Genomic DNA, 27664 nt, shown 5'->3' with positions numbered 1-27664 from the left:
ATGGATGGAAAGATGGGGTACAGAGGAGCAGATGAGGGTGAAAATAGGTTCACAAGCCAAGGAAATGGTGTGACCCATGTGTAAGCTCCAAAGAGGTCTGGGCAGAAAGGTGAAAACCACTTGAGACCAATGGTGTGGGAAACGGAGCCTTGCTGATGGGAACAAGCAATATTCAGAGTTAAGACAGGAAGTCGAGTTAGGAAAGATTCCCTAACATGCTCTCACAGAAAGGAAAAACCCCTTTCTGTGGTTCTGGGTTGGGTGGGGGTTAAGAGATACTATACCCTGGTGGTGCCTTTTCAGCGACAGATTTGGGAGTAAGTTCCTCTCAGAGAACCGTTAAATGAAAAAACAATGTATGGCTTAAACTTAGTTCTTTGGCCTTGGTAAACTAGTAGCCAGTTAATCACTGCTTCTCGTTTTATGGGGTGACTTTTACAGGGTACAAGCTTCACAGCACTAGGTTTTGATTACTTAGTAGTCAAGTAATTGATGTAATAAATTAGATACTCGTGATATGATCAAGTTGTGTACACCAAAATGACATCATGGAACTGGGGCAAAAATAGAACCAGTAAATGAATAAGGATGGGTAAAATGCTCATCTGTATTTGACTCACGTGTTAGTCATAGCCAATATCCCTACACTGACCTTTATAGCTTCTCTTATCAATAGTAATAATTTAAAAACTGCATCCACTGCTAAAGACTTTCAAATACATGACCACTACTCATAATGCCAGAATACTCCAGCAATGAAACTTTCTTCCTTCTCTGTCACCATGATCTGATGATGACAAAATGATGCTTGACTACTTATACCTCTCAGATATCTGTTTTATAAGCTTCTCAGCTAATAGTAGGGAAATGAGTATTTTTTTCTGAGTTATGCAGAACTAAGGCTCAATTTTCTACTCTACTTCCATGGGACAGAGTGCCAAAAATCTCAAGCATTGGAGAACTCCAAGATCATTTGGCTTTGGGATGTGACATCTGGCTTCAGATACGCTTTTTTCTTTGCAGAGACTAATGTTTAAATTGGTTTACCTGCCTATGACAAAGAGAAGAAGAGGGGGGAGAGGAGTCTCCGGGGTCTCATTCTGCTGGAGAAAACCTGCTCCCAGATATCTCTCATGAATCCTCCCAAACCCAAGAGCATATAAGTGAATTAGAGGCAGACATGGGCTCTATCCATCCAGGGCTTCTGTCTTGATTGGGACATACAGGAGTAGTTTAGAGGAAGGAGATTCTGTACCTTGCAACTTCATCTCCAATAGTGAAGATCCTCCCTTTTAAAACCACCACATCCTAGCCACTCTTCTCCATCCTCTTATGGGTGTTTTATTGCTTCATTTTTGTAACTTCCTTTGAAGCTATTAGTATTTTCCACCTGTGCCACCTTCTGTGGGTCGAGTCCCATCTTGTCACTACCTTGGCTTGGCCTTGCTTTATTTCTTTTAGAATGAGAAATGCTCATGGGATAATAGGGCAGTAGGCACTTTTATAATTGAGAACAGTAGCGATACTATAGAAAATATTAAAATATTAACACCATCCCCATCTCATTACGCCAGCATATCAACACATCTCATTTTTCAGAGCCCCTTGTAAGCACACGTGCGTTGCGGTGCTGCCTGTCGCCAACCATGTCCCCAGCTTCTGTTTAGCGCTCACCATATAAAATGTAGGTTCCCAGTGGTTTGAGAAGGCTGAGACCTTTTCCAGTGTTGTCCCCACAGAGGCAATCCAAAACAATGTCCACTCCTTCAGCAGAGATTCTAAATGGTGAGAAGACAAAGTAAAATAGTGTAACCTGTCAGGGACCAAACTGTCAATCCCTTTTCCTTCCTCTGTCATACTGTTTACTGCCAGAATCAGGAACAGAGAGCTCTGGGAGTAGAAATAAATAGGGCAGAAGCCTGGGAGGTGGATGTATCCTCCTGAGTCCAACTCTGAGAGTTTCACAAAGCCGCAGACAGCTAAGAACCTGGCTGGTGGTGCCAGCAGAGAACATCACAGTCAGTCTAACCACCTTGCTCAACTTCTCTGAGCCTCAGCTTTCTCCTTTGTAAAGTGGAGCTAGCGGGACTTCCTTGGTGGTCCAGTAGGTAAGGCTCCGCACTCCCAATGCAGGGGGCCCGGGTTCGATCCCTGGTCGGGGAACTAGATCCCACATGCCTGCCACAACTAAGAAGTCCTCATGCTGCAACTAAGAAGTCTGCATGCCGCAACTAAGGATCCCGCATGCTGCAACGAAGATCCAGCATATGCTGCAACTAAGACCTGGAGCAACCAAAAAATAATAAAAATAAATAAATTAAATAAATATTTTTTAAAAGTTAAAAAAAATAAAATAAAGTGGAGCTAGCATGTTTCTTTGTGCTAAGAATGAAGTGAGGTGGCAGATGTGGTGCTTGGTCCATTGCCAGCCACATAATAGTTGCTCCGTAAGTCAATCAACAACTCATATTTGTGGAAATTGGGGTGTGTGCCAGGCTCTGTCCACGGTGCTGAATAGTGAAAACCAGCAAGCTCCCTGTCTTCATGGGGCTTCCGGTCTACCAAGGATTGGCTTTCTTCCCTCTCCACCTCCCTGGGTCTCAGTGAAGCTATAAAGGCACGTTAATTTAACTTGCAAACTTCTATTCGTCCAATCTCCAGGTTCAACCTATAAACATACTCCTAGAGGAAAAGGGTTAAATAGAGAGGATTTTCCTACAGTGATGGAGGGCTCCAGAGGGAATCCACATTTGTACTCTATTAGCAAGAAGATCCCTTCTTCCATTCATTTATTTATACATTTATTAATTCACTCGCTCATGCACTTAACAAACATCTACTGGGCTTCTTGGGTTAAAAGAGATTATGCAGGAGGGGCAGTAGAACCGGAAGGCTCTGGGGATTGTAGGGAATATATTCCTACCTACAGAGTTCCCAACTCTGGCTGGGCCGTGCTCTGCTCAGACAAGAATGGCACTTCCTCAGACTTGTGCCTTTGCAGGGTTACCTTGTCTTAGCACATTGCTCACTTTTTCTACCCCCACCCTCATCCCCCAGCGAAGTTCAGGACCTGCCACTAACTGACGTCAACAGCTTTGTCCAGAGTGTCACCAACTAGGAAATTACACATGCATCTCCTGGGTTCATACACTAAGTCAACTGCTCCATGCCCCTGATAGCTGAGTCTTTTTTTTTTTTTTTTTAATGTGGAGCGCTTCACGAATTTGTGTGTCATTCTTGCACACGGGCCATGCTAATCTTCTCTGTATTGTTCCAATTTTAGTATATGTGCTGCTGAAGGGAGCACCTGAGTCTTGATGTGAATGTGCCCTTCAAAAGCCCTCAGGTCTTAACCAAAATCCAGCCCATTACAAAGGCTCTTCCAAAGTGATCAGCTTAGCTTCCCACCCAATAGTGTGCTTATCTCATGGGTGTGTCCGTTCAAGTTCCATCTGTAAATTCATAACCAGGGAGTTAGGCCAGTGGATCTCAAACCTGCATGTGTGTCAGAATCTCCTGGAGGGCTCGTTAAGGTACAACTGCGATTTGCCCTCCCTCTCCCTCTGCTCCTAGCTCTGATGTACTTGGTGTGGGGTGGGGCCCAAGGATCTGCATTTCTAAGAAGTTACCAGATGTTGATGCTGCTGATTCCAGCTCCACACTTTGGAAACGCCTCATCTAAACCAGTTACTCAGAGGTCGAGGCAGCCTTGTTTTTCTTTTAGTAGTAATTAATTTGTTCCTTAAATATTTAGCACTGGCACCACACTAGGCACAGGGGGTATCATGGTGAGCCCACACAGGTTTGATTTCTCCCCTTTTAGAGGTTACATTAGGCAGACATCAATCAATAGTTAAATAAAAATTAAATTGAAAGTGAATGGGGTCTAGTGTCACAAAGGTACTATGAAGCTGCTCAAATTGAGGGTTTGCCCAATCAGGGCTGCCAGAGAAGATGTCCCTGCGGAAGCGGCGAGTGGCAGTGGGAGGAGGGTAGGGAAAGAGTGGTGGGAACAGTGTTTCAGGCGGAGGGAACGGCATGCGTAAAAGCCCTATTCAGGAGGAGCCTGGTAGGCAGGAAGACTGGAGTAAAGAAGATGCGAGGGAGCTTGCTGCATGGTGAGGCTGGAGAGGCAGGCGGGAGGTCTGAGTACACATTCTGAGGGGGGCTCTGGGCTGGGCTGCAGACCCACTGATCAGCTCCCCACCTTGCATCGTAGGCCGGGTAGCTATGCACCTGTTTTTCTCACTTTGACCAGCTCCATTTTTGCCAAGTTTGCTCCCTCCTGTGGAAGTGAGATCCTGCTCTGCTTCTCCTAGACAGCCCGCCTGGGCCATCAAGTCCTCCCCGTGAACTTCATTTCCCTGACATCTCTCCCCTTGCCCGAAGGATGCTGCGCGTGCGTAGGGGCAGCCTCCCAAATGTGAGGCTGTGCACGCCTTCCAGGGAACCCCCGATGGACCCGCCCGTCGCTTCTCCTCACTTCATGCCGGATGCTCCTCATATCCGTAGTCTGCTTGTGGGTCCACGTTCTCTCCTCTGCCAATCACATCTCCTTGCGCTAGCTGCCCCGCCTCGGCCTGTTCCTCTCTCCTGTGGACTATGGTTCTGCAGAAATGCAGGGCACGCCCACAGCAATGGGTGACCACGAGCTCTGCGCACTTCCCCATCCCCACCTCCCACTAACCACGCCAGACAGTCAGACCTTCTAGCTGTTCCTAAAGTCCCACATTCAGGAGCACCTACTGTGTGCCAGGCACAGCGCTGAGCCTTCCTAAGTCTCATCTCATGACACCTCATGCCAACCCTGAGACTCAGGGCCTTTGTTATACCCATTTGATGGATGAGGAAACTGAGGCTCAGTGGGGTCAGGTGACTGCGGGAAATGGGTCCAGAAACTCAGTAAGGGCCCCAGAGATGGAGTAGGGTTTTGTAGGGTGGGCTGTCGCCAGCCCAGGGGTGACCACCACTGCCACTTCTAGCTCCCAGCGAGGGCTGAGCAAAGCTGGGGGTTGCTTTACTGGGCTTTACACTGGAAGGAGATACTGCAGGTCTCCTCATATCCAGGCCACCTGCTCCTCCCACATCTCTCTTGGCATTTCTATAGCTGAATGAGGCAAGACAGGGTTTGGCCATGCACAGGGGTCAAATAAGCCACAAATTCACTCCCCGTTGCTGTCATTGCATCCTTTAGGAGGTTAGTGGTGAACTGGGGGCCAAGCGGGGGGAGGAGATGGATTCTGTGGAAGAGAAGCTGGGTAGAGGCAGGTGTCACTCCCAGGGCCCTGAGGGTGAGGACACTCTGCTGTAGAAGTCAAACCTTTAAGCAGACATTGTTCCCTTTAGAGGCCAGCAATGTCCCTTCAGGTGAGAGTTGCAGAATTGAAAAGCGCTCCATCCCCTGTTCAGTCCTTATAAGCCCAATCAGCGGATCAGACTGAACTGGATAGTGGGTCTACTTAAATTGCTCCAGGCCCCACAAGTAAGCTTGGGTCAGGTCCTCCCTTGGTCATCCTTACACTGAAAAGCACCTTAGCAGCATCTTTTTTCTTGCGGTATGCGGGCCTCTCACTGTTGTGGCCTCTCCCGTTGCGGAGCACAGGCTCCGGACGCGCAGGCTCAGCGGCCATGGCTCACGGGCCCAGCCGCTCCGCGGCATGTGGGATCTTCCCGGACCAGGGCACGAACCCGTATCCCCTGCATCGGCAGGCGGACTCTCAATCACTGCGCCACCAGGGAAGCCCCTTAGCAGCATCTTTTAATGGAATAATCATGAATATCACAAGCAGAGCAGGTAGCCCATCAGAGGCACAGAGGACATCCTCATTTCTTAGCTCACCCCCGCTCCCCAATTTCTGGGAGTGTCTGCCTTGCCTGCATTTGTGTAGTCGTAATTACATAAAAGCAGAGAGGGTAAGGGCAGAGAGTTAAAGGCAACAGTTCCTATTCTGCTTTCTCCCTCTGTCATAAATCTCTGCAGACTTAAACAGCAAACAGAAATAGCCCCAGCTCAGAGATTCTGTGGGCCAAATTCAGCATCAAGATATTTTGGGATTGCTGATCCGAGACTTTCCTATCTGTCCTTCCTTGGTCCCCAACCCCTCGCTCCTTTATTGAGAATACTGCCTCTTTGCTTCCCATCCACTTGGATCAGTGGAGAATTTCTCTTGAGTGGTGGTAGTTGCAATAGAGCCGTTACTGGGTAAGAAGCCCTTCAACTTTGTCGAGAAATTAATTCCTCTTTACTGTAACTTTCATTTCCAGTTGGGTCCTTGGCTCTCCACACAGTTCTTCTCGTTCAGACTTCCCTTTTCTCTGAGAACTCATCTGTGCCTTAGCTTTAACCATCACCTCCAAGCTCATGACAGAGGGATGAGGTGATGTCAGAGTGCCCAGCACTGTGCCTGGCACACAGTAGGCTGCTTAGTAAAAGTTTACTATTGACGGTTCCCACGTGCACGTAGTACCACTTCTAGGAATCCTTTCTTGATCGCTTTCTCTCTGTTCTCTCCTGGTGGCTAGACTCTTGTTAATTTCCACTAGGTCTCAGTTTCTTTATATAAGATAAGGAATTTTCATCTTTCAGGATGCACCTACAATGATCTCACTGAAATGCTCAGCAGAGTGGGAGGAGACAGACAAAGCCTGGTGCCCCCCTCGCCTTGCCTGGGACTCGCTCCCTACCTCTCTGTACCGACTAAAAGAGTTCCCACTCTTCAAGCACCTCCTTGGGGTTGTCCACCTTGGCGTGCTCTCTGGTCTTTCTTCCCTCTTTACTTTTAAAGCCCTTACAGTCAGATGCACACAATTCAAGGCTTCTAACTCTTCCACTTGGTTTCAAGCATCTTCTTCTCTCTCCTCCGGAACAGAGAATGGGGAAGTGACATAAAGGTTATGTCTGTATTATAAATATTTTTTTTCCCCTATTCCCTTTATAATGCCTGGCTCTAGGATGCAAACATATTCAAAAGAAGCTTACTGAGTGACTGGTTGATAAAAGAATTTTCATCCCAAGAAATTTTATGTTATTATTTTTTCTAGTTGATTACACACAACACAGTGTGTTGTGTTACACAGTGTGTTACACAGTGTAACAAACAATATCCATGATCAGAAAAGGAAGACAAATCACTCAGCATTCCACTCCTATTGCATCTCAGTGGGTGGATTTTTTTTCCCCTTTCATTTTATGCCCTCACGCGCCAAGAATTTATACAAAGCTGTGATCACAGTGTAGCTGGAATTTGGCATTCTGCTTTTTTTCCACTCAATATGCTACCACAGGTATTTTTTTCATTTTCTGACAGAGTCTTCATAATTACCATTTTTTAAGGGGCTGCATAATACTCAAGTGTGTGGGTGTAGTGTAATCTACCAAACCGTTTCCCTTCTGTTGATAGTGGGGGCTGGTTCTGAATTTTCGCTTTTACAGACAATGCTGTAATTCACCCTGTCGTCATGTCCTGAGCACCTAACAATGAAGCAGAAGCAGTGCTTGGGTCTGCAGCAAGCAGGGTGGACCCGTGACTTTTATTTTCTTTCGGATTATATCCTGAGCGTAGGATTCGTGGGACAGAGAGCACAAACATATTTGCAGCTTCCCAGTCATTTTTAGGCTAATCCCAGAATCTCTACTTAAAAATGTAAGGAAGGAACTGTTGGAGGTCACATGTGCAGGAAGGTGGTGGGCAGGTGGGTCTCAGATGCTTCTGCTCTTCCGACATCAGAAGAAGTCACTGAATCTGGGGCTAAAGGCAGCGGGTCAAGGACACTGAGGGGATGGGGGATGGTGGAGCTACCTGGGACGTGGGGACAGCAGAGGCTCCCTGCTTATGGCCTCTGTCACTTCAGAAGAGCCGCCACCTCCCGACCCTCCTCTCCACTACCGCACACATCCTCTGACCACAGCCTACAGCTGCACTAGTCTCCTTTCACATTCTTGAATTGACCAAGTCTTTCCTGACCCCGGGCCTTAGCACATGCCATTCTCCTTGGTCAGAAAGGCTCTTCCTTTGGCCAAATTCTCAGCCCTCAGTTCTCAGCCCAAATCTCACTTGTTGATGGATGACATGTCTGATTTCCCCATTTGCCTATGTTTATTTCACTAGCACCTTGCATTTCTCCACCAAAGCACATATCAGAAGTATAAATCAATGAATTTTTAAAATATCTCTTGTCCCTTCTTCCCAACGAGGCTCCAGGCTCCATGAAGACAATGATTCTCAAGGTGGTTTCTGCTGGATCTCCTGCCCTAGCAGAGTACCTGCTAGGTACTCAGTATTTATTAAGCAGGTCAGTGCAGGAACAGAGGAAAGGATGCTTGAAGAAATATCTCTTAAGAGGGTGAAAGGAAAGGTGGCTGAAGGGAAAGTGGTAGTTCATTTTCCAGGCCACAGCTTGAAAGATGCAAGTTAAAGGAAGGAAGTTTATAAAAGTAGGCAAAGATATATTCTGGAAGTCTTTACAAACTACTGTACATAAAATAGATAAGCAACAAGGATTTACTGTATAGCACAGGGAACTCTATTCAATATCTTGTAATAACTTATAATGGAAAATAATCTGAAATATATATATGTATATATATATGTATGTATAACATACATATACCTGAAACTAACACACTATTGTAATATTGCTATATACCTGAAACTAACACACTATTGTAAATCAACTATACTTTAAAAAAAAAATGCCTGCAATCTCTGGACATCTGAGAAACAGGTGGTAAATTTCCAATATCTAGCTTTAAAGCTTTCTTTTCACATCACATGGGAAATACTGGGGCAACCTTAAATGACACGCAAATCTTGACACTCAAAATTTTTTTATAAATTTGAGAATTCAGACTGTCAGAAGACTCTCCTTTCCGAAAAACTTCCCAAGTTTCACCTAATCCGGTCTAAATCTATCACTTCAAACAACCAAATCTCCCATCCTCCAACCCTTCAATTTTTCATCTTAATCAGTGATTTGGAGGAAATTGTTTCTTTGTTATGATGCTATGCTAGCCGGACAACTTAATTCCTTTGTACCTTCTGATTTTGTGCTGGAGAATGAAATACAGAACCAGTGGCTCTGGGACATCTCTGAATCCCCCCAGGAGCTGTGAGTGGAGCAGAGCCTGGGAATCAGCAGGGGTGAGACACACAAATCACCTGAAAGCATGGCGGCAGCTGGGTGTTCCATCTGATTTCCTGTGTTGACATGCACAGGGCCATAAGGATCATAAGTGGAATATGGATCATGTTATAAAGCAACGTCTCCCCCGGGGAGACCACAACAGCCAGCAGATGGATGTCCCCTCCCATTCATTCTCTATGACGCACCAGTGACTCTTCCAAACCCAAATCTGATCATGTCACCACCTTGGTCCTTTGGTGGCTCTCAGTCACACCCAGGTTGGAGTCCACACTCCCTGGGGCTGTTACATGAATGAACGAGAAGTAAACTTCTCTGTGTTAAGGTAGTGTTATAGCAGCTCTCACAATTTAGCTTTGTAACTTAACTGCTCTGTTCCTCAGGTTTATCGTCTCCAAAATGGGGATAATAATAAGGTTGTTGAGAGGATTAGATGAATGAATACATGTGAAGTAGCACAGGACTAGTAATATATATGTTTACAATTATGATTGTTATTAGCCCTCCTCTAAATGAATGCTCCTGTTCTTTAAGAGAGAAGTGCAAGGACCATCCTGGTGCTCTTTATAGCAAACATCTTACCTTTTCACTTCCTGCACGTAGTCTGCATTTCTGTCAAAGAGATGAGTCACGGAGTCTTTGATGGCTTCATGCTTGAAAGTAGAAGCTGTTCCAAAGACAGTCACATTGGGGACAGTGGAGCACAGCTGAGCCACAGCTTGGCCCTGGGAGTGAAATACAATAGACAAGTCACACAAGAGAGCTACCATCCAGCAGCTAGTCTCACTGGGTGGAGAGCAGGATTTCTCAGCCTTGCCACTGCTGACCTTTTTGGGCTGGATTAGCCTTTGTTGCGGGGGGGGGGGGGGGGTTGAACTGTGCATTGTGAGATGTTTAGCAGCATCCCTGGCCTCTGCCTACTAGATACCAGCAGCAAGCCCCCAGTTGTGACAGCCAACAATGTCTCCAGACATTTCAAAATGTCCCCTGGGGACGAAATTTCCCTTGGTTGAGAACCACTGGTGCAGAGGAAGGTGAGCCAGCAAAACCCCAGTACCAAGACATAACAACTGTTATTTAACCATATTGACCCTCAGGCTCTCCATTTATAAATTAGCACTAATACTACCTGCTCCCTAGGATCTTGGAGGATGTCTTAGTTTGGATTTCCCAGAAGCAGATTCTGAGGCAAGGATTTGAGAGTAAATCCTTTATCTGGAATAGGATCACAGGAAATACCAGGGTAGAAGGCAGCCAATAAAGGGTGTGTTTATCAAGTCAGTATCCACCACGCTAACTGGAACTCAGTCCCTCTGAGGAACTCCATGAGCAAGTGTAGAATATGCCTCGGACATATCCAAACCAAGTAGTGAGGAAGCTGGAGTATTTATCCACCAAATTTCTGTCTGATACCGGTTGAGGGTTGCTTCTGCAGCAGTGACTCTTAGGCACGTCTTTGTCCTCAGAGGCCAAACGTGCTTCCACAGCCAGTCAGGAGCCCTAAGTAAGCAACCTTCAGCACACTGAGTGCAGAAAAGGTGTGGTGTGGCTGACAGCACCTGCTACAGGGGGCGCTAAATGAGGCAACAGGTAACATAGGTCCAGCACCTGGCACAAAACACGACACTTGATAGGTAATCAGTCTTAATCATCAGTACCCCTTATTGGCTTGTTACACCAGGGCTGAGGTGTCCAGGTGTATAAGGAAAATGCCATTGCATGAGGTTTAAGTCTCGAATGGTCCAAGAGAAATCACAGATGTAGTTAGGAATGGCTAATCTTCCCATATCCTTTTTCAATATCGTTAGAAGTTTAAGTCATTGGACAAAATACTGTGATCGTGTGCATTCAGAAACCTTCCAGTAAAACCCAATTTGCTGCTAACTAAGATGCATCCTAAAATCAAGTACTGTCTCTCTGCAGTGTTCCATCTACCATCTTAAGAAGGCAGAAATTATTAAGGAGGGAAATTATTCTACCAAAGGCACCTGTGATATGAATTACAGCCTCTCACTTTATTTACGTGTCTTCATGTTGGGAGACTCAATCAGGTTGGAAGGTCAATTTGTGGAAACGTGATTTTTCCCAACATTTGCTATTAGAGGCAATATTGAGAGAATCAGAGAATGTCAGAGTTGCAAGATCATCCAATTACCCCCTCCTTATTGTTTTATAGACCAGGGAGAGGGGACTCTGAAAGGTTAAGGTAACCCAATTCTTCAGAGGCAGACCTGAGATTCAAAGCAAGGTCTCCTGACTTCCAGCTACTGCCATTTTCTATGATGCCATGCATGCTGTCTACTTATTTTGGCATTTAAAGCTAAGCAGACTTTTAAGTTGCTGCCTAAAACAGACACATTACTGACACACTCACTTGGAGGTCAATATTTCAGAACATGGGCGTGAACCTGAGACTCCAGACAGGCTATAGTTCTCTGTTCTAAGAAGAGCTTTGGTATTTGGTTAAATTTTTTATCCCCTGATTTTGAAGAACAAAAAAAGGGACTCTCCTTCCTAGTGAGTGTAAATAGCATCAACCACCATGACGATCCTCAAAAATTCGACAGGGCTTGAGCTCACCTTGTTAGTTCTGGCGTGGGAGCTTAGAGCTGGTTCTCGTAGCCGTGTGGCCCCTCCTCTGTCCTTAAGCAAAGCTGACGTTTATCCACTCAACTCCTTTTCAAATTCCTGCTGTGTGCTACCTCATCACACTGTGCTGTAGGTGCTGGCGCAGCAGAGATGCCTGATAACCTTAATCTCTATCTCTAGTCCCACCGAGCCCCAGACTTGTGTACTGAAGTACCATTTTGGCACCTGTCTTCACCTGGCTCTCCAGAAACCACACATCAAATTCAACTCATCCAAAACATAACTCATGGCTATCTCCAAATGAGTTACTCCTCATAGTAGCTTGCTAGGGCTGCCAGAACAAAGTACCGCAAACTGGGCAGCTTAAAAAACAGAACTTTATTGTTCAACGGTTCTGGAGGCTAGAGGTCTGAAATCAAGGTATCAGCAGGGTTGGCTCCTTCTAATGGCTGTGAGGGAGGGATCTGATCCAGGCATCCCTCCCTGGCTTGTAGGTGGTGGTGTTCTCCCTAGGTCTCTTCGCATTGGTCTTTCCTCTATGCCAATCTGCATCCACATTTCCCATTCTTGTAAGGACACCAGTTATATTGGATTAGTGCTCACCCTCATGACCTCATTTAACTTGACCTCTGTGAAGACCCTACCTCCAAATAAGGGCCTATTTTGAGGTGCTGGGGTTTAGGATTTCAACTTATGAATTGGATGAGGGTGGGGGGACACAATTCAACCCATAACACTCCTCTCACTGCATTTGCTGCCTCGGTGGATGGAACTGCACCACCCACTCATCGCTAAAGCCAGGAATCTGGGGGTCATCCTGGACCCCTCTTCCTCCCTCGCCCCACATCCAATTAGCACCTTTGTTGTTTCCACTCAACAGCTCTTGGGGGTGTCACTTCCTCCCCTGGATTATGACAACACCTTTCTAACCGGCCTGGCTGTTTCCACGTGCACTTCAGAGTGATTTTTCTCAAACACAACACTGAGCATTTCATTATGTGTTTCAAAACTTCCCAGTGCCTGTCATGGCCTTCAGAATGAAATGCACACCCTTTACTTGATGGCACAAGGCCAGCCCTCTGGGATCTGACCCAGTCGACCTCACTAACATGATTGCCCTCCACTTTTCCAATATCCACTCCCTAACACACAGACGTGAGCCATCACTGACATTGGTCATGACCCTCATCCCATAGCGTTCTCAGAATGAGCCTTCAACTTTATTTTACTGAGGAAGGAGCTGAGGTTTACGGAGGCTAGGGACCTGGGCCAAGGTCATTAGGGTACGATGTGGTAGACCTTGATGTGCTGTACTCACCAGCTGAGTGACCTTGAGTAAAGTGTCAGCTCCTCTGATCACTTGTCTTAATATGCATTATACACAATACTATATGAACGCGAAGACTGTTGTGGGATTATGTGACATTATGCATCCACGGGCTTGGAACAGTGAATGTTTAATAAACACTTGCTATCATTGCTACTGGGACTCCTGTTACTTTTTTCTTCACATTATTATGGCGATATCAGCAGTGGAAGCATGTCCACTGCCTACTCTCCAGAACATCTCATGCTATTTTGCAGCAGTGCTGGTTTTCCCACACACCTTCCCCTTCCTGTCATGGCCTGGCCTTCCAGTGTCTTCTGCAGATCACAGCCACTCCCCCTGAGGCATATCGTCTTCTAGAAATCTTTCCCAGCATCCCAGGCAGAGTCTCTTGCCTCTTGTTGTGCCACCATTGACCTTCCTCCAGGACAGTGGCCACCACGGCCTGCTGGGGCTGCTCCCTGACCCATCTGTGAGCTCCAGGGGGGTCAGAGACGGTGCCGCATGTGGCTCCAGACCCCAGTGCGTAGGGCAGAGTCTGGCACAGAGCAGATGTTTGGTAAACCTTGTTGAATAGATGCATGAGAAACGAGAGGGGTTTGATGTAATGGGGAAGCCCCTCGTCATTTTGCAGATTTCTACGTTCTTTAGCTTTGCAGAGTGGGAATAAAGCATAGGTTTAATGAGCATATCTAGTCTCTGGCCCAAGCAGAATTTTACCATTTCCGTTTTAAAGAGAAAGATACATGTGGTAGTAAAATGAAATGATATAAGTAACTGGGTTACTTACATATTTAAATTATTATGTAATATATATGAACATTATATGTGATATATAATACATAAATGTATTATATATTATAATTATAGTTGGCCCTCCATATGCATGGATTCTGCATCCGTGGAGTCAACCAACCATGGTTCGAAAATAGTCAGGAAAAAATAAATTCCAGAAAGTTCCCTAAAGCAAAACTTTAATTTGCCACATGCTGGCAACTATTTATGTAGAATTGACATTGTATGAGGTATTGTAAGTGATCTTGAGATGATTTAAAGTATACGGGAGGATGTGCATAGGTTATGTAAATACTACACCAAGGACTTGAGCATCCTTGGATTTTGGTATCTGTGGGGGGAAGGGGGTGGTCTTGGGCACTACCACCCTGTGGGTACCGAGGGACAGCTGTATATATAATTAGAACAATTATGTATATATAATTAGAGTAACCTATGATATGCATTATATGTGTATAGGTACAATTAGTATTAGATATGCATATATAATAATACCTAGCATATAATATTCCATTTGCACTATATAATTAGTATAATAATAAATTAATATTATATGTGCATATGTAATATACATGCACATATAACTAGCATAATATACAAGTAGTGTATGTAATATTATATCATAATTCGTATTATATAAATAATGATGGGTAGTAAACACAAGTTCAGCACATATCTATTTACAGCATCCCTACCCCCTCTTTTAGTTCTTAAATAATTCACTCAGGCAATGAGAGGCCCTTGCAAGATCCTCAATGATTTTCTAAAGTAAATAATGCTCAGCATTCTGTATTTAAGCAGAAAAGTGCCGTCCCTCACATTTATAGAAAATCTGTACCCTCCGTTCTCCAAGTCCCAAGGTGAATGTAAGATCAGCATCTAATTTAGCCTCATTTCTCCCACGTGCCTAGCAAATAGCATGGACTCAGTAAATACTTGTGGAAGAAGGAGTGAATTTGCAATAAAAAGGATTCTGCAATTTACCTGCAGACCCAGAACATAAAATGAACAAGGCAATCCAGTCTCCCAGCAACAGCAGTAAATGGAGATTTGCATGTACTTGGTTTTTTGGTTTTTTTTTTTTTTTTTTTTTTTTTGCGGTACGCGGGCCTCTCACTGTTGTGGCCTCTCCCGTTGCGGAGCACAGGCTCCAGACGCGCAGGCTCAGCGGCCATGGCTGACGGGCTCAGCCGCTCCGCGGCATGTGGGACCTTCCCGGACCGGGGAACGAACCAGTGTCCCCTGCATCGGCAGGCGGACTCGCAACCACTGCACCACCAGGGAAGCCCTACTTGTTTTTAATTGATTTTCCCTTCCCTCTGTAGAATGTAAGAACTCGGCAGCAAGCCTCTCCCTCCCTTCCCTGCATCTAACAGTGCGGCAGTAACAGCATCTGTGGTTCCTGCCTCTCACCATGTGCCAGGTACTGGGTGAAAGTGCTTCCTTACACCCTTAAACCACTTTTGGAATACATTTTTTTTGTTTCCCTTTTATACCTGAAAATGGGGATTCAGAGAAGGAAAGGAACCTGTCCAAGGTTATGTACCTTGTAAGTGATAAACCTGGGGTCAGACCAGCTGTCCCTGACTCCACGGCCAATCTGCTATTAGTCTTTTTGTCCATCCCACTAAGCACTCAAGTTGCTGACATGGAAATCTTAGAGAAAACCATGGGTCCTTGACATCAATATGGAAGGCTTCATTGATCCACTCCAGATAGCTTTGTCTCAGTTTAGATGGGTGAACAAATTTCAACCAACTCAGTCCTAATTCCAGGGCTGTTGGGGTCCCCTCAAGCAGAGCACAGACAGCAGGAAATCCAGGGCCAATAGTTAGAAGGGAGTTGTTTGGGGGTCCCTGAAATTTGACTCTTACCAATAGACTGGCAGTTCAAAGCAAGATCCTATTCCAGAAAAGCTGGGCACAGTAGACAAACAATTAGAGGAGCAGATACATTTATATAAAAGACTTAGTACACTGTCTGGTACATACTCAGTACTCATTAACTGGCAGTTTTTAACACGACTGCTCTGGAATTAGGACTGAGACTGGTCGAAATTCTGGTTACACACTAAGTGGGAATTTAGGATAGATGCTCCTATCAGGGCACTGAGATTCAGGATTCAGCATCAGAGACTCAAGTAAATAGGAGACAAAGAAAGGATAGCTTAAAAGGGCCTCTATGGGACTTCCCTGGTGGTCCAGCGGTTGGGACTCCGTGTTCCCAATGCAGGGGGCTGGGTTCCATCCCTGGTCAGGGAATTAGATCCTGCTTGCATGCCACAACTAAGATCCCACGTGCCGCATCTAAGACCCAGAGCAGCCAAATAAATAAATAAATACTTAAAAAAAAAAAGGACCTCTATGATACAGATATTCTCTACCTCCTCAGCCTTGTTTGTCATCATATACCAGAACTCTAGCTTTGGAAGGACTGAGCATATGGAAAAATGCTTAGTCCTTCCTAAATGCCACCCCCTCTCACCACAGGACATTGGCACACATGCAGGTTTCACGGCCTGCAGCCCTCTCCCTTGTCTTTTCTCTTGGTTGATTCCTAGTCATCCTTGTCATCTCAGTCTCTCTGTCACTTCATTGTCATTCATTCCATCATTATAGGGCTATTTCATGACTGCCGCAAATAGATTAGACACTATGAGGGGTCCTGGAAAGATAAAGGTGAACAAGTTATAGACAGTCCCTATCATTTTGGAGCTTGCATTCCCCTAGAGGCAACAGATATTTAGAAAATAAATATACTATTAAAAGTACAGTCATACACCTAAACCAATAGGGTGAGAATGCCAATTCCAACCACTGAACCACTGGGATAAGACCCCATTGGTGCGCTGCAGTCTTGCAAATATGCGGAAAATAAGGGGCATGCACTCAAGTGCATGTGGACGATGCGTTGGGGAGAGAGACTAGATGAAACGGGAACTTGAACTTGATGATCCCCGTGGTCGCTCCAGTTCCACGATTTCTAGGTCACGTGGGCTGGTTCTTAGCTGGTCTAAAGAAAATCTATTTGAAAAGCCTCCCAAAGAGAATGAGAGTTTACACATTTCCCTACATTTAGTGAAAAATGGAATTTTCGATTGAGAACTTGACCATTTCCGAAATCACTTATAAAAAAGAATTAGGTTTACCTCTCCCAAGAGCTGTTTTCACATTTAAACAGCTCCTAGAAACCACAAACCATTCTAGCAGTCAAAGAATGTAAGAGAATGAGCTTGGGGCTATCTAGAGAAGACGCCTGGAGGAAATGGTGAGGTCAGGTTGTTTTCCTCCAAAGAACTGTCAGTTTACTTTTTCATCTTCATCAAGGCAGAGAGGCCTTTGGACTAGGAGAGCTAAATGAATGTTATCACAAAATCTAGTACATTGGATACCTGAGCCCTCCGTATGCTTTTCGTATGACAATACAAACTCCCACGCTGGGATTCAGACACAGGTTTAGAAATTTTTCTTTTTCCCCAGATCAGTGCTGTCATTTGCCTGCTCAACAATTCAGTTGACTCAATTGTTGTAAGAGGGGGAAGTTCACATCCCACTGTGTGGGCCGATCCATGTGACCCACCATCAAAGGCATCAAAGAAAATTCTATGTTTTCCCCTAGTACACTCTCAGAATCAGTCAGCTCCTCTTTTTCTTTATCTCGTTTGTCGCTGCAAAACTCTTGAACCACGCATGACACTCTGTGTAACATGCATGTGCTGAGGCTCTCAACAGTGAGAAGCTTCAGGGGACGGTGACTGAGGGAAGAGAGAGAGAAGGAGGAAAAAAGTGAAGATTGGTTGAGACTGGCATTCTTCAATTGCTCAAGGTGTAAGTGTGGATTTTTTTTTTTTTTAATCCAAAAAAGCCGTAGACACATTTTTTGGGAAGCCCTGGCAGATAATATCTTTCATTGATTGATTTTATCTATTATACAGCTCAGTGCTTCTCCATATGAGCTGCCAGCACCAGCAGCGCCACCTCCTCTGGAGACCTGTTAGACATGCAGGTTCTCAGGCCCCACCCCAGACCTGAAGAATCAGAACCTCTGGGGGTGGAGCCTGGTACTCGGAGTTCAAGCCTTCCAGCAGGCCCTGATGCAGCTCAAGCTGAGAAACCACTGATGTAGTTCATCCTTCATGGCGCCACTCCACTCCCCATGATGCAGAGGCTGAGGCCCCTGGGATGCTCAGAATCTCTTAATATCACATGTTTTATTTCAAACCAGGGTGGGGTCTGGTTATTAGTATATATTTTATAAGCTCCCTGGGTAATTCTAACGTGCAGCCTCTGCTGAGAGCCAGCGCTCTAAAAATTTCCTTGTTCTAATTTGGTCAGTTATGGCCTTGACCATAATCCACTTCCTCCTTTCTGAGTCGAGGTTGACATCAGAGCCTATGGGTGTAGTACGTGGGATCCCGTAGGTGAGGGTATGACTAACAGTCTTCTGTGAATCAGAGATGCAGGAAGAGAAAATAATCCCCCACCCTTGATAGCAGGATCGGAAGCTCTGGATGCCTGCTCTGGATGCCTGGAGACATTCAGCCTCCCTGCTCCCAGGGCCTCGGCAAGGCTGCGGAACACCCAGGTTTCCCAGCCACTCTCAGCTCTGCCCACCAGTTGTCTGCAAGGTGAATATTTAAACTTTTCCTCTGCTCAGGCTGCACCAAGCTCACTACAGAGGCTCTCAGGTGAGAAGCGGTAGGGCTAGGTGGTGAAGAGTATAGATTTATTTATCCAATGTCATCTGCACAGAACTTCCTGTGTGCTGGGCAGGGTCCTCCATGCTCTGCAAATACCAGCTCATTCGATCTGCATCCCGACCTCCATGAAGAGGGTACTCTTTCATCCTTGTTTTCCAGAAGAATGAACTGAGGCACAGAGAAGTTATGTAACCGCCCAAAGTCATACAGCAACAACAGAAACTCGATTTGAAACAACATCCCCTGGCTCTAGGGTCCACAATCTTAACCACTGCCTCAAGCTACAGAACAGCAGAGGGTCTGGAAACTAAGAGAAGAGACGGAAGGGGAACCATCTCTTACTGGCCAGTTGCTCTTTGTCAAGCACTGTGCCAGACACCTTACATATATCTCATTTTATCCTGCCAACATCATACTCCCATCATGAAGACAGGCTCAGAAATGAAGGCTCAGAAAGATCAAGGTTATCCTGCTGGTCATTGGAAACCGAGGCTCAGAAAAGCTAAGTACTAGCAGCGGGAACTGATGGGATTTAAACCCGCGTCTCCTTGTCACTAAGCCCAAGTTCTCTGTTCTGACATCAAAACAATTAAATAGAAATGAGACCCATCCGAGGTTGTAGAGCAAGCTACAGCTCTCAGATCCCAGACCACTTACTGCCACGTAAGCTGGCTGAGTGGCAGATTCTTCTTCTCTAAGTCAGGGATGGTAACATCTACTCCACAAGGTCAAATGGGGGTCAAAGGAGGTAACACATGTGATGTGATTCACCAGAGAAGACTCAGAGCAGGTGCTCAATAAGCAGGCTTCCAAGGCCACATCTTCCAGGAAGCTTTCCTGGATATCCCCAGAGGAGTTAATATCTCCTGCTTTGCCCTAAAACTCACAAATATCATTTCTCAACCATCTTTCTCACTGTGCTGTGGTTCTTCTTCTCTCCTCTCTCCTCTTCCCTCCTCTTCCTGCTTCTCCATCTCTCTCTCCTCCTTTTTAAAAATCTCTTTCTTTTGTGTCTCCCACTAGCCTGTCAGCTCCTTAAGGGGAGGACCACATCTTATTTGCCTTTATCCATAGCAGTGGGTCCCCCTACGTAGGTCTCAGTAGCTATGTGTTGAATGGATGACGTAGCAGAAATGACAGAAGTTTGATGAGCAAAGAGCCAGGTAGTCAAAGAGGACTCACAGTGTCAGAGGGCGACTGAGGGCTGGGACTGGGCATATGTGCCCTTTCTAGAAGGGGAGGCTTGGAAGGAAAGCAGCTTCTTTGCTTTATCCCTTGCTTGGATGCAGACAAGTTCTGCCCCACATTCCTTGGGCAGTTACAGCGTTACATCAATGATGGGGAGGGGGCGGGAAATGTATGTGCTCACCAAGAGTAAGTATTTTCTTGTTTTTCCCTTCCACTATAGACACGGAGCGGGGAGAAGGCTCAGATGTGGGTAATAACTAAGGGAAGAATATAGAAAGAATGCTGGGATGAATCAGGTTTGGGCATAGAAATATATTTCTCAAAGAGCCCCCAGAGACCAATTACAGTTAGATGGTGGTACTGGGTCCTCCTAAGGCAGTTTGCAGGCGCTCCCAAGCTGGGCTGGGGTGGGCATCTGCGCTGCTTTTGCCCCTCCCACCCATGCAGCCTATTGGCAGAGTCCTGCTTCCAAGAATCTGGCCACCTGGGGGGACAGAGGGACATGTTCATGAAGGGATTTGGTCAGAATGAGTCCCACGGCCCATCATGAGCCCAGCTCCCCACTTGGTGCCTAAAACACTTGGTCTCAGCACAGCTGGGTTTCATAAGGACAGGTCATCACTGAGCACGACAGGCAGCTTTGGGACAGAGGGTAGGAGGAAGGTGACTTTCGCATTCCCAAAGTTTCTCCTAAGACATGGTCCCGTGAGCACTGGGGCCTCCTGGGGTGATGGACCGGTGACAGCTCAGCCTTCTGCTCTGGCCGAGAGGGTAGACAGGCTGGTTTCACTTCATGGAATGTTTGAGGGTCAAACAACATGGCGCATTTTTGTTGGAGAGGCAGCTCCAAGACGGGTGGGAGAGAAGCTCAGGTGGGGTCTTAGGAAATAGCCTGTAGGGGACCCCTCTTTCAGAAGACCAAAGCAGCCTGGCCCCAACAGAGCCTTGGACAGACAGGAGTAGAGAAACTGAGTCCTTACCCTCCTTCCACCCTTTCAGCCCCTCATACCTTGAGTTGCTCATATGAACAGGAAGGGCCTGTTCATATGAACAGAGCACAGCATCTCTGGGGGTTCCACACAAGACAGCTCAACATACAGGGAGAGGAGAATATGGACTTTTTATAAAAATCGAGGTGTGACTGATACAGAAAAAGGCTCTACATACTCAATGAATACATCTTGATGAGTTTTAAGCTAAGTATACACCCATGAACATATCACCATAAACTCAACCATCACCTCTAAAGTTTCTTCCTTCCCTCTATTTTTTGGTGATGAAATTTGACGTAAATCTTCCCTCTTCGTAAGTTTGTAAGTATTGTTAGCTCTGGGCACTATGCTGTACAGTGGATCTGGAAGACTTAATCATCCTGTATAACTAAACTCTGCCCCTTTGGCTAGCACCTCCCCCATTCTGCACCCTGCCCCCAGCCCCTGGTAACCACCATCCTACTCCCTGCTTCTGTTGAGCTTGACTACTTTAGATTCCTGATAGAAGCGAGATCAGGCAGTGTTTGTTCTTCTGTGTCTGGCTTATTTTACCTAGTGTACTGTCCTCCAAGTTCATCCATGTTGTAGCAAAGGGCAGGATTTCCTTCTTTTTTTTTAAGGCAGACTATTTCATCACCTATACCACATTCTGTTCAGCCATTCACCTGTCAGTGGACATTTAGGTTGTTTCGATGTCTTGGCTATTGTGAGTAATGCTGCAATGAACATAGGGGTACAGATATCTCCTCAAGATCTTGATTTCAATTCATTTATGTATACCCAGAAGTGCGACTGCTAGATCATACAGTAGTGAAATTTTTAATTTTTTGAGGAAACTCCATACTGTTTTCCACCACGGCTACACCAATTTACATTCCCACCAACAGTGTACAAGGATTCCCTTTTCTCCACCTTCCTTTTTTTAAAAATTTTTATTTATTTGTTTATTTTATTTATTTATTTATTTACCTTTTGGCTGCATTGGGTCTTCGTTGCTACGCGTGGGCTTTCTCTAGTTGCAGCGAGCTGGGGCTACTCTTCATTGCGGTGCACGGGCTTCTCATTGTGGTGGCTACTCTTGTTGTGGAGCACGGGCTCTAGGCGTGTGGGCTTCAGTAGTTGTGGCACACGGGCTCAGTAGTTGTGGCTTGCAGGCTCTAGAGCCCAGGCTCAGTAGCTGTGGTGCACGGGCTTAGTTGCTCCGCGGCATGTGGGATCTTCCTAGACCAGGGATCGAACCTGTGTCGCTTGCACTGGCAGGTGGATTCTTAACCACTGCACCACCAGGGAAGCCCCTCTCCACCTTCTTGCCAACACTCGTTATCTTTTGTCTTTTTGATAATAACCATCCAACAGGTGTGAGGTCTTATCTCATTGTGGTTTTGATTTGAATTTCCCTGATGGTCAGTGATGTTGAGCATCTTTTGAGTCGGGCAAACCTGAATTGGAAACCTCGCTACCCCACGGATGGGCTGTGTAACTTTGGAAAGATATTTCACCTCTCTGCGTCTCAGTGGTCTCATTTATAAAATGGAGAAAGGGCTAAGGACGCCAAAGTGTTGAAGTTCACATGCAGACAGACTAGAGTACTCAGTCCAGTGCCAGGCAGAGAGCAGAAGCCCAGTAAATTTTAGGGCCCTTCTGCAATTCTTACCCTCAAGAACGTGCATGCTGTGTTACGAACTTCCGCCTCCTGGTTCAAGGTCAAGCAGCTTTTCCCCAGGTGCTCTGGGACTTAATGATTGTCAACTGCAGGGCAGGGAGCCGAGGTAGAAGGGTTCAATTCAGGGTCACCACTCCCCTCTCCCCTACCTCCCGGCAGGCACAGCTGTGAGCCTTGGCAACCAGAGTGTGGGCATGTGTATTGTAAATATTTTAAGTTTTCTCTGTATCATATGATGTTTTGACATCTTAAGAACCTTTCTGGCTGGGGAGAGACAGACCCTCCCTGGGCTCACCAATTCAGTAACAAAGGGCTCCCCCGGGAGCGACTGGCAATCTGTGACGCACAGACTAACTAATCCAGAGCCCTCCCTCCTCCATCTGGTCCGTTCACTCCTGGAGAAAACACCCCTCTGCCTTATCCCTCCCCGGGCCGGGTACCAGGCATGAAGAGACGGTCCCTATAGCCCAACCACCACTGAAATTATTCAGAATCGCCAATCCTCAGCTGTCTGTCTACCCTGCCCTGCCTTGCCTTCCCACAGAAACCCCAATAAAGGTCAGAGCCTAAGTACCGCCCCCAGCTCCTGTCTTGTGCCTGCTGAGCACCCTGGCATCCTTCCCAGGTGGCCTCCTGCCTCTAGGGCTGCAGAGTATAATACCCTTCGTTCTCCTGAGCCTTCCTCTGTCCCCTCCTGTGGCCGCATCTGACTGACCGTCTCAGAAAGGAATACAAAACAGCATCCCTCGCGTTTGCCCCAGGGGTTGAGTGCTTTTGTGCAGTGTACAGCCCGCCCAACTGCACATGGTAACTCTGCTAACCAGCCCTCGTGGGAATCATACTCAGTCTGTGTCTTTCATCAGGGACTATTTTCCAACAGAGACCACGGGTGGCCACAGGACAAGCCAGAGCCCAGAGCCTCCCACACCGCCTAAGAACTGGACTCCAGGAACCACGTGGCTGGAATCCTGGCCAGGGAGCCAGTCCAGGTTACCAGGTGGCAAAGGCCCCTTCCCAGGGCTGTAAATCATGGTGGGTCAGACCCACTTCCAGGCTGGCTGCCTTCCATGCGGTGAACCTGGATACGTTTCCTGGATGATTACTTTTGCACAGTGGGATGCCGGATGCACGTTTCCAGCCAAATTACAACTTGTACTCACAGTTTGGAGCTGTGGTTTTGATAAATGCGTCTATTTCAACCAAAAACTTGTTAGGTAGGCTGAGCGTATAATTTACCATCTAAATTGGGATATGCTTTGAGAGCGGGGGGTGGGATGCTATTATTAACTTTGCTCACTCAACACGCATAAAGTAGAAGTGCCCTCGGCAAACTGAGTGCCCACACCTATTACTGTGTGGCCACCCTAATATCAAGTCACGGAAAGGAACAAATAGGGTGGCTGGGAGAGGAGGGCAAAGGGACAGGCATCCGTGAGACTTGGATTTTGACCCTTGATCTACCACTCACCACCTGGGGGGCTGTAGCCCAATTATTCTCAACTGGCAGCCTGATCTCTAAAGTTGGGATGATAATACCTACCTATATGTGCTAAATAGACATGGAGAGAGAAAGCTCTGCATGGGGCCAAGCACCAAGTAGGGGCTCAGGCAGTACAAGCTCACTTCCTTGCCCCTCTACTGCACTGTCTGCACCATAACCACGGGGATCTGTGAAACCGACGTGTGACGGTGCCTGGCAGGCAGCAAGTTTCCCTGCTTGGGATGGTGATTCTCACAGCTCAGCGGGCTGGCTTCGTGCCTTCTGCTGAGTGTCCCTGTTTGTTGCAGGCGCCTCATTAATCAGGCCTCTTGACAGAACCAAGAGCCTGACCTTGGTTTCAGCACCCTTCGGATATGATCAACAACTTCATAGGAAATCCCCTGCCCTGGCTACAAAATACTCAGACTCTCAAATCCCTGCTCCCCCTGCCAGCTCTCAGGGATCAGACATCTGGACTCTTTCTGTGATTTCAAATCCCTCGGCTGAGGTTCTGAACCAGGCTGTGGTGCAGAGCCCATCACAGCTGGAGGGTGGCATGGGATGCTTCATATTCAGTCCTGTAGGGAGCAGAAGTGTGGCGTCTCCAGAGAAGAATTCCCACGGGGATGTTTAGCCCTGTCTGCTCGACCTTTTCTACCTCTCCATCCTCAGACCTGCTCTCTTTAAAAAAAAGAGCAGCTCACTTCCCAAATCTTTGTCCTGCGTTTCAAAGGTCACTGACTTTCTTTGTAAAGGCAGCAAGTGTACAGTTATTTCACTCTTAATATTGTTTATCAAGCCATCTCCCTTGGTTAGACACTGACACCACCAGCTCCAACACCATGCCTTGAATCGCCTCTTTATCTGGAGCCCCCGGGACAGCAACAGGCATGCAGAAAGTGTTCATAAAATGTGGTAATGGATGAATAAAAATCTCTTCGCATTTTTTTTCCTCCTTTGACACTTCTCAGTAAGGGAATATACCCTGTTCCTTTTGTGGTATCCTTTTCCTGTCCCATAAATTTTACGTTTATTTATTGTTCTATTCAGTGAAAATGTATGTGCCATGGACATAAATCAGTGCCATGCACTGATTCTGGACACAGATCACCTGTGGGGTACCCCTGACCACACTCACTAGCCATCTGGAATTGCGCAAGTCCCGTGAGTGCTCAGAACCCTAATCTCTCATGCGTGTGTGGTAGTGGTGTCCTCCTCAAGGTGGGTGTGAGGAGTGAAGGCTGTGACCCTGTAAGGGGCTGGGCATCCTGTCTGGCACCAGCTAGTATGGTAGTTAAGGACTTCGTCTCCTATTTCTGCAGCATCTCCGACCAGGCAGCGACACATTGGGACAAGAAGGCAGCAACCTGAGGAGCTTTGGAGACTTTAAGAGCTAAAAGTCTTCCTGAATCATTCGCTCCATCCTCCTACCTGGTGTAGGAAGCCTAACCCAGCTCCTTCCTGTATATTTCCAGGATGAAAACTCATGAAATGGAGACAGAGGTTCATTACCTCCCAAGTTAGCCCGTTCTATCTGGGGGCAACTGTGACGGCTCTGAAGGGTTTATTTGTATTGTGCTCTGGGTGGTCCCCCTGTAGAGTTTGCTCCTAAGCAATAGACTTGTGCGTCTCACACTCCTTCTTACTACTCTGTTAAGAGTTCCAAGATTGCTCCCGCACCCTGAGTCTTCTTTTTTCCAGCCCGACCATGTTCAATCTGTTTAACCCTTCTTTTTGGCAGATGAAACTATGGTCCAGTGGACAATGGCCTGTAGGGTGAAAATCCTCTTCAGTGTGGCAAAGCGGGACCATCTCCCTCCAGTTGAGCACTAGCAGTTCTAGATATTTCTGTGTTTGCAGCCTATTTTCATAAAACAGAATTTTGAGTAGTATACTTGAATGGATCAAAAAGATCAAGATAACGCTATAAAGGTAGGGAGGATGACATGGCTATTCACAACCACAGCACAGCAATATCTCATAGTCTCCATAAGGGCAATGACGGTCATTCCACTGTTTCCTTGGTTTCACCAGTTGACTCAAGTGGCCTGACCAGGCTCTTTTCACATGTATGCATGAGACAAATTTCTTGCATGGCCCAGTAAATAGGAGATCTTCCTTAGGCAACAGGTTCAATTTAAGCTTCTCCTGTCACTCACAGCAAGTCGTATCGCGTGCTGTGGTGAATTTCAGAGCTCTCTCATGTCCGCAGTCTGGTGGACAGGCAGGATATGTATCCTCAGTTGCACGAAAATTCAGCTGTACACATGGGTGGGTCACCGCCAAGGCCTCAGGTGCGCCACTGGTCCAGCAGTAGGACAGCACCATCAAGGGCTGCAGGTTTACACGTGGGAAGCCTGGGGGACAGTGGGAGCAGGGGAACGTTTGGCTTTTGGCCCCCTGCCGCTTCTCCAGCACCCACGGCTTTTGGCCACTAAATATTTACAGGCTGCAGTCAACGAAAGAGCTCATACAGGTACAGCACTCACAGGCCCAGAGTTTCCTAACCGCTTCCTCATTCCCAAAAAGCTCTGGAAAAGACCGAAGCTATTACTTCCTGAAGCACAGCACAAGCTGATCACATTAGTAAGCTCTCTCGACAGATGAGAGAATGCAATCGCAGGTTGTGCAGTGGAAGGTCTACTCTGATCTTTACTGAGCTCTTTAAAAAATAGATTACTATAAAGCAACACATGTTCGTGTCCCTTGTAAAGAATGAAATGGGGAAGATACAGAAAATGATAAACTTGTCAACCATCGTGCCATACCTCAGAGATAAAGACACTACATACTTTGGCTCCTTTTGTTCCAGTAGTTTTCTGACACGTATAGATCAATATTTGGCTGTCCACAGAATTGGAATCACACCAAATATACCACGGTGTGCCCTGATTATTGTTTTTTCTTCTAAGCTTACATTGTGAACACGTTCATGGGTTGTGAAACATTCTTTAACATCATTATTTCGAATGGCTGGGGAATATTCTATTGTGTGATATACTATAATTCCTTTTGCCGAATCCCTATCTTAGAGGAAATTATAATGCTGTACTATTATATGCCATATTTCAGTGAACATCTCTGAGCGTAGATCTTTGACTGTAAGTTTCAGGCGGCAGGGTCTAAATCTGTTTTATCTGCCACTGAGTATTTTGTGTCTAGCACATTGTTAGACGGACAATAGATGCTCAATGTTTGAATATGGACTGGCCGCCTGTTTGACTATCTCCTTGATTATTTCTTTTTATTATTATTATTTTACATCTTTATTGGAGTATAATTGCTTTACAATGGTGTGTTAGTTTCTGCTTTATAACAAAGTGAATCAGTCATATATATACATATGTTCCCATATCTCTTCCCTCTTGCGTCTCCCTCCCTCCCACCCTCCCTATCCCACCCCTCTATGTGGTCACAAAGCACCGAGCTGATCTCCCTGTGCTATGCGGCTGCTTCCCACCAGCTATCCATTTTACGTTTGGTAGTGTATACATGTCAATGCCAGACATTGCCAGTAGGGAGGGTTACATCCTGTATTTTATATGGCAACCCTACCAGTATAAATTATAAGGTCAAACAGCTTAGTATAGTTCTAAAGAGAAGATCTGGGAGGCAAAGCAGGAATTCCAGACTTTGTGGTCCACAGACTGATAAAGTAGAGCCTGCCGATGGTCATTTTTGCTTTGAAGAATACATTTTGGTATTGGGAAATCAAACATAGTTCCTGACTTAATAGCTTACAAGCTATCTTAAGTAATGAAATGGTGTCTATGTGTGGTTCAAATTTGAT

The 27664-nt window shown here is 46.2% G+C and overlaps 1 protein-coding gene and 1 non-coding gene across 2 annotated transcripts in view; both read right to left on the bottom strand.

Moving 5' to 3' along the window:
* The window catches only part of VAT1L (vesicle amine transport 1 like), a 77177-nt gene that overhangs the window by 4884 nt on the left and 44629 nt on the right, over nt 1-27664 (bottom strand). Inside the window, exons 4-5 of the mRNA XM_022583135.3 lie at nt 9724-9866; nt 1675-1778 (exon numbers count right to left, since the gene is read on the bottom strand). Coding sequence (XP_022438843.2) covers nt 1675-1778; nt 9724-9866 — 247 coding nt within the window. The remainder of the gene's footprint in view (nt 1-1674; nt 1779-9723; nt 9867-27664) is intronic.
* On the bottom strand, nt 3201-3307 carry LOC115802525 (U6 spliceosomal RNA). The gene has a single exon (XR_004022988.2). It is a non-coding gene; the product is annotated as a U6 spliceosomal RNA (small nuclear RNA).

The sequence above is a fragment of the Delphinapterus leucas genome, chromosome 20 (assembly GCF_059928025.1).
Source record: "Delphinapterus leucas isolate spDelLeu-1000000601 "Yukka" chromosome 20, BTC_Dleu_Yukka2, whole genome shotgun sequence".
NCBI classification, from domain to species: Eukaryota; Metazoa; Chordata; class Mammalia; order Artiodactyla; family Monodontidae; genus Delphinapterus; species Delphinapterus leucas.
The sequence above is the reverse complement of the archived record's forward strand: the minus strand, read 5'-3'. Positions and strand labels throughout refer to the sequence as shown.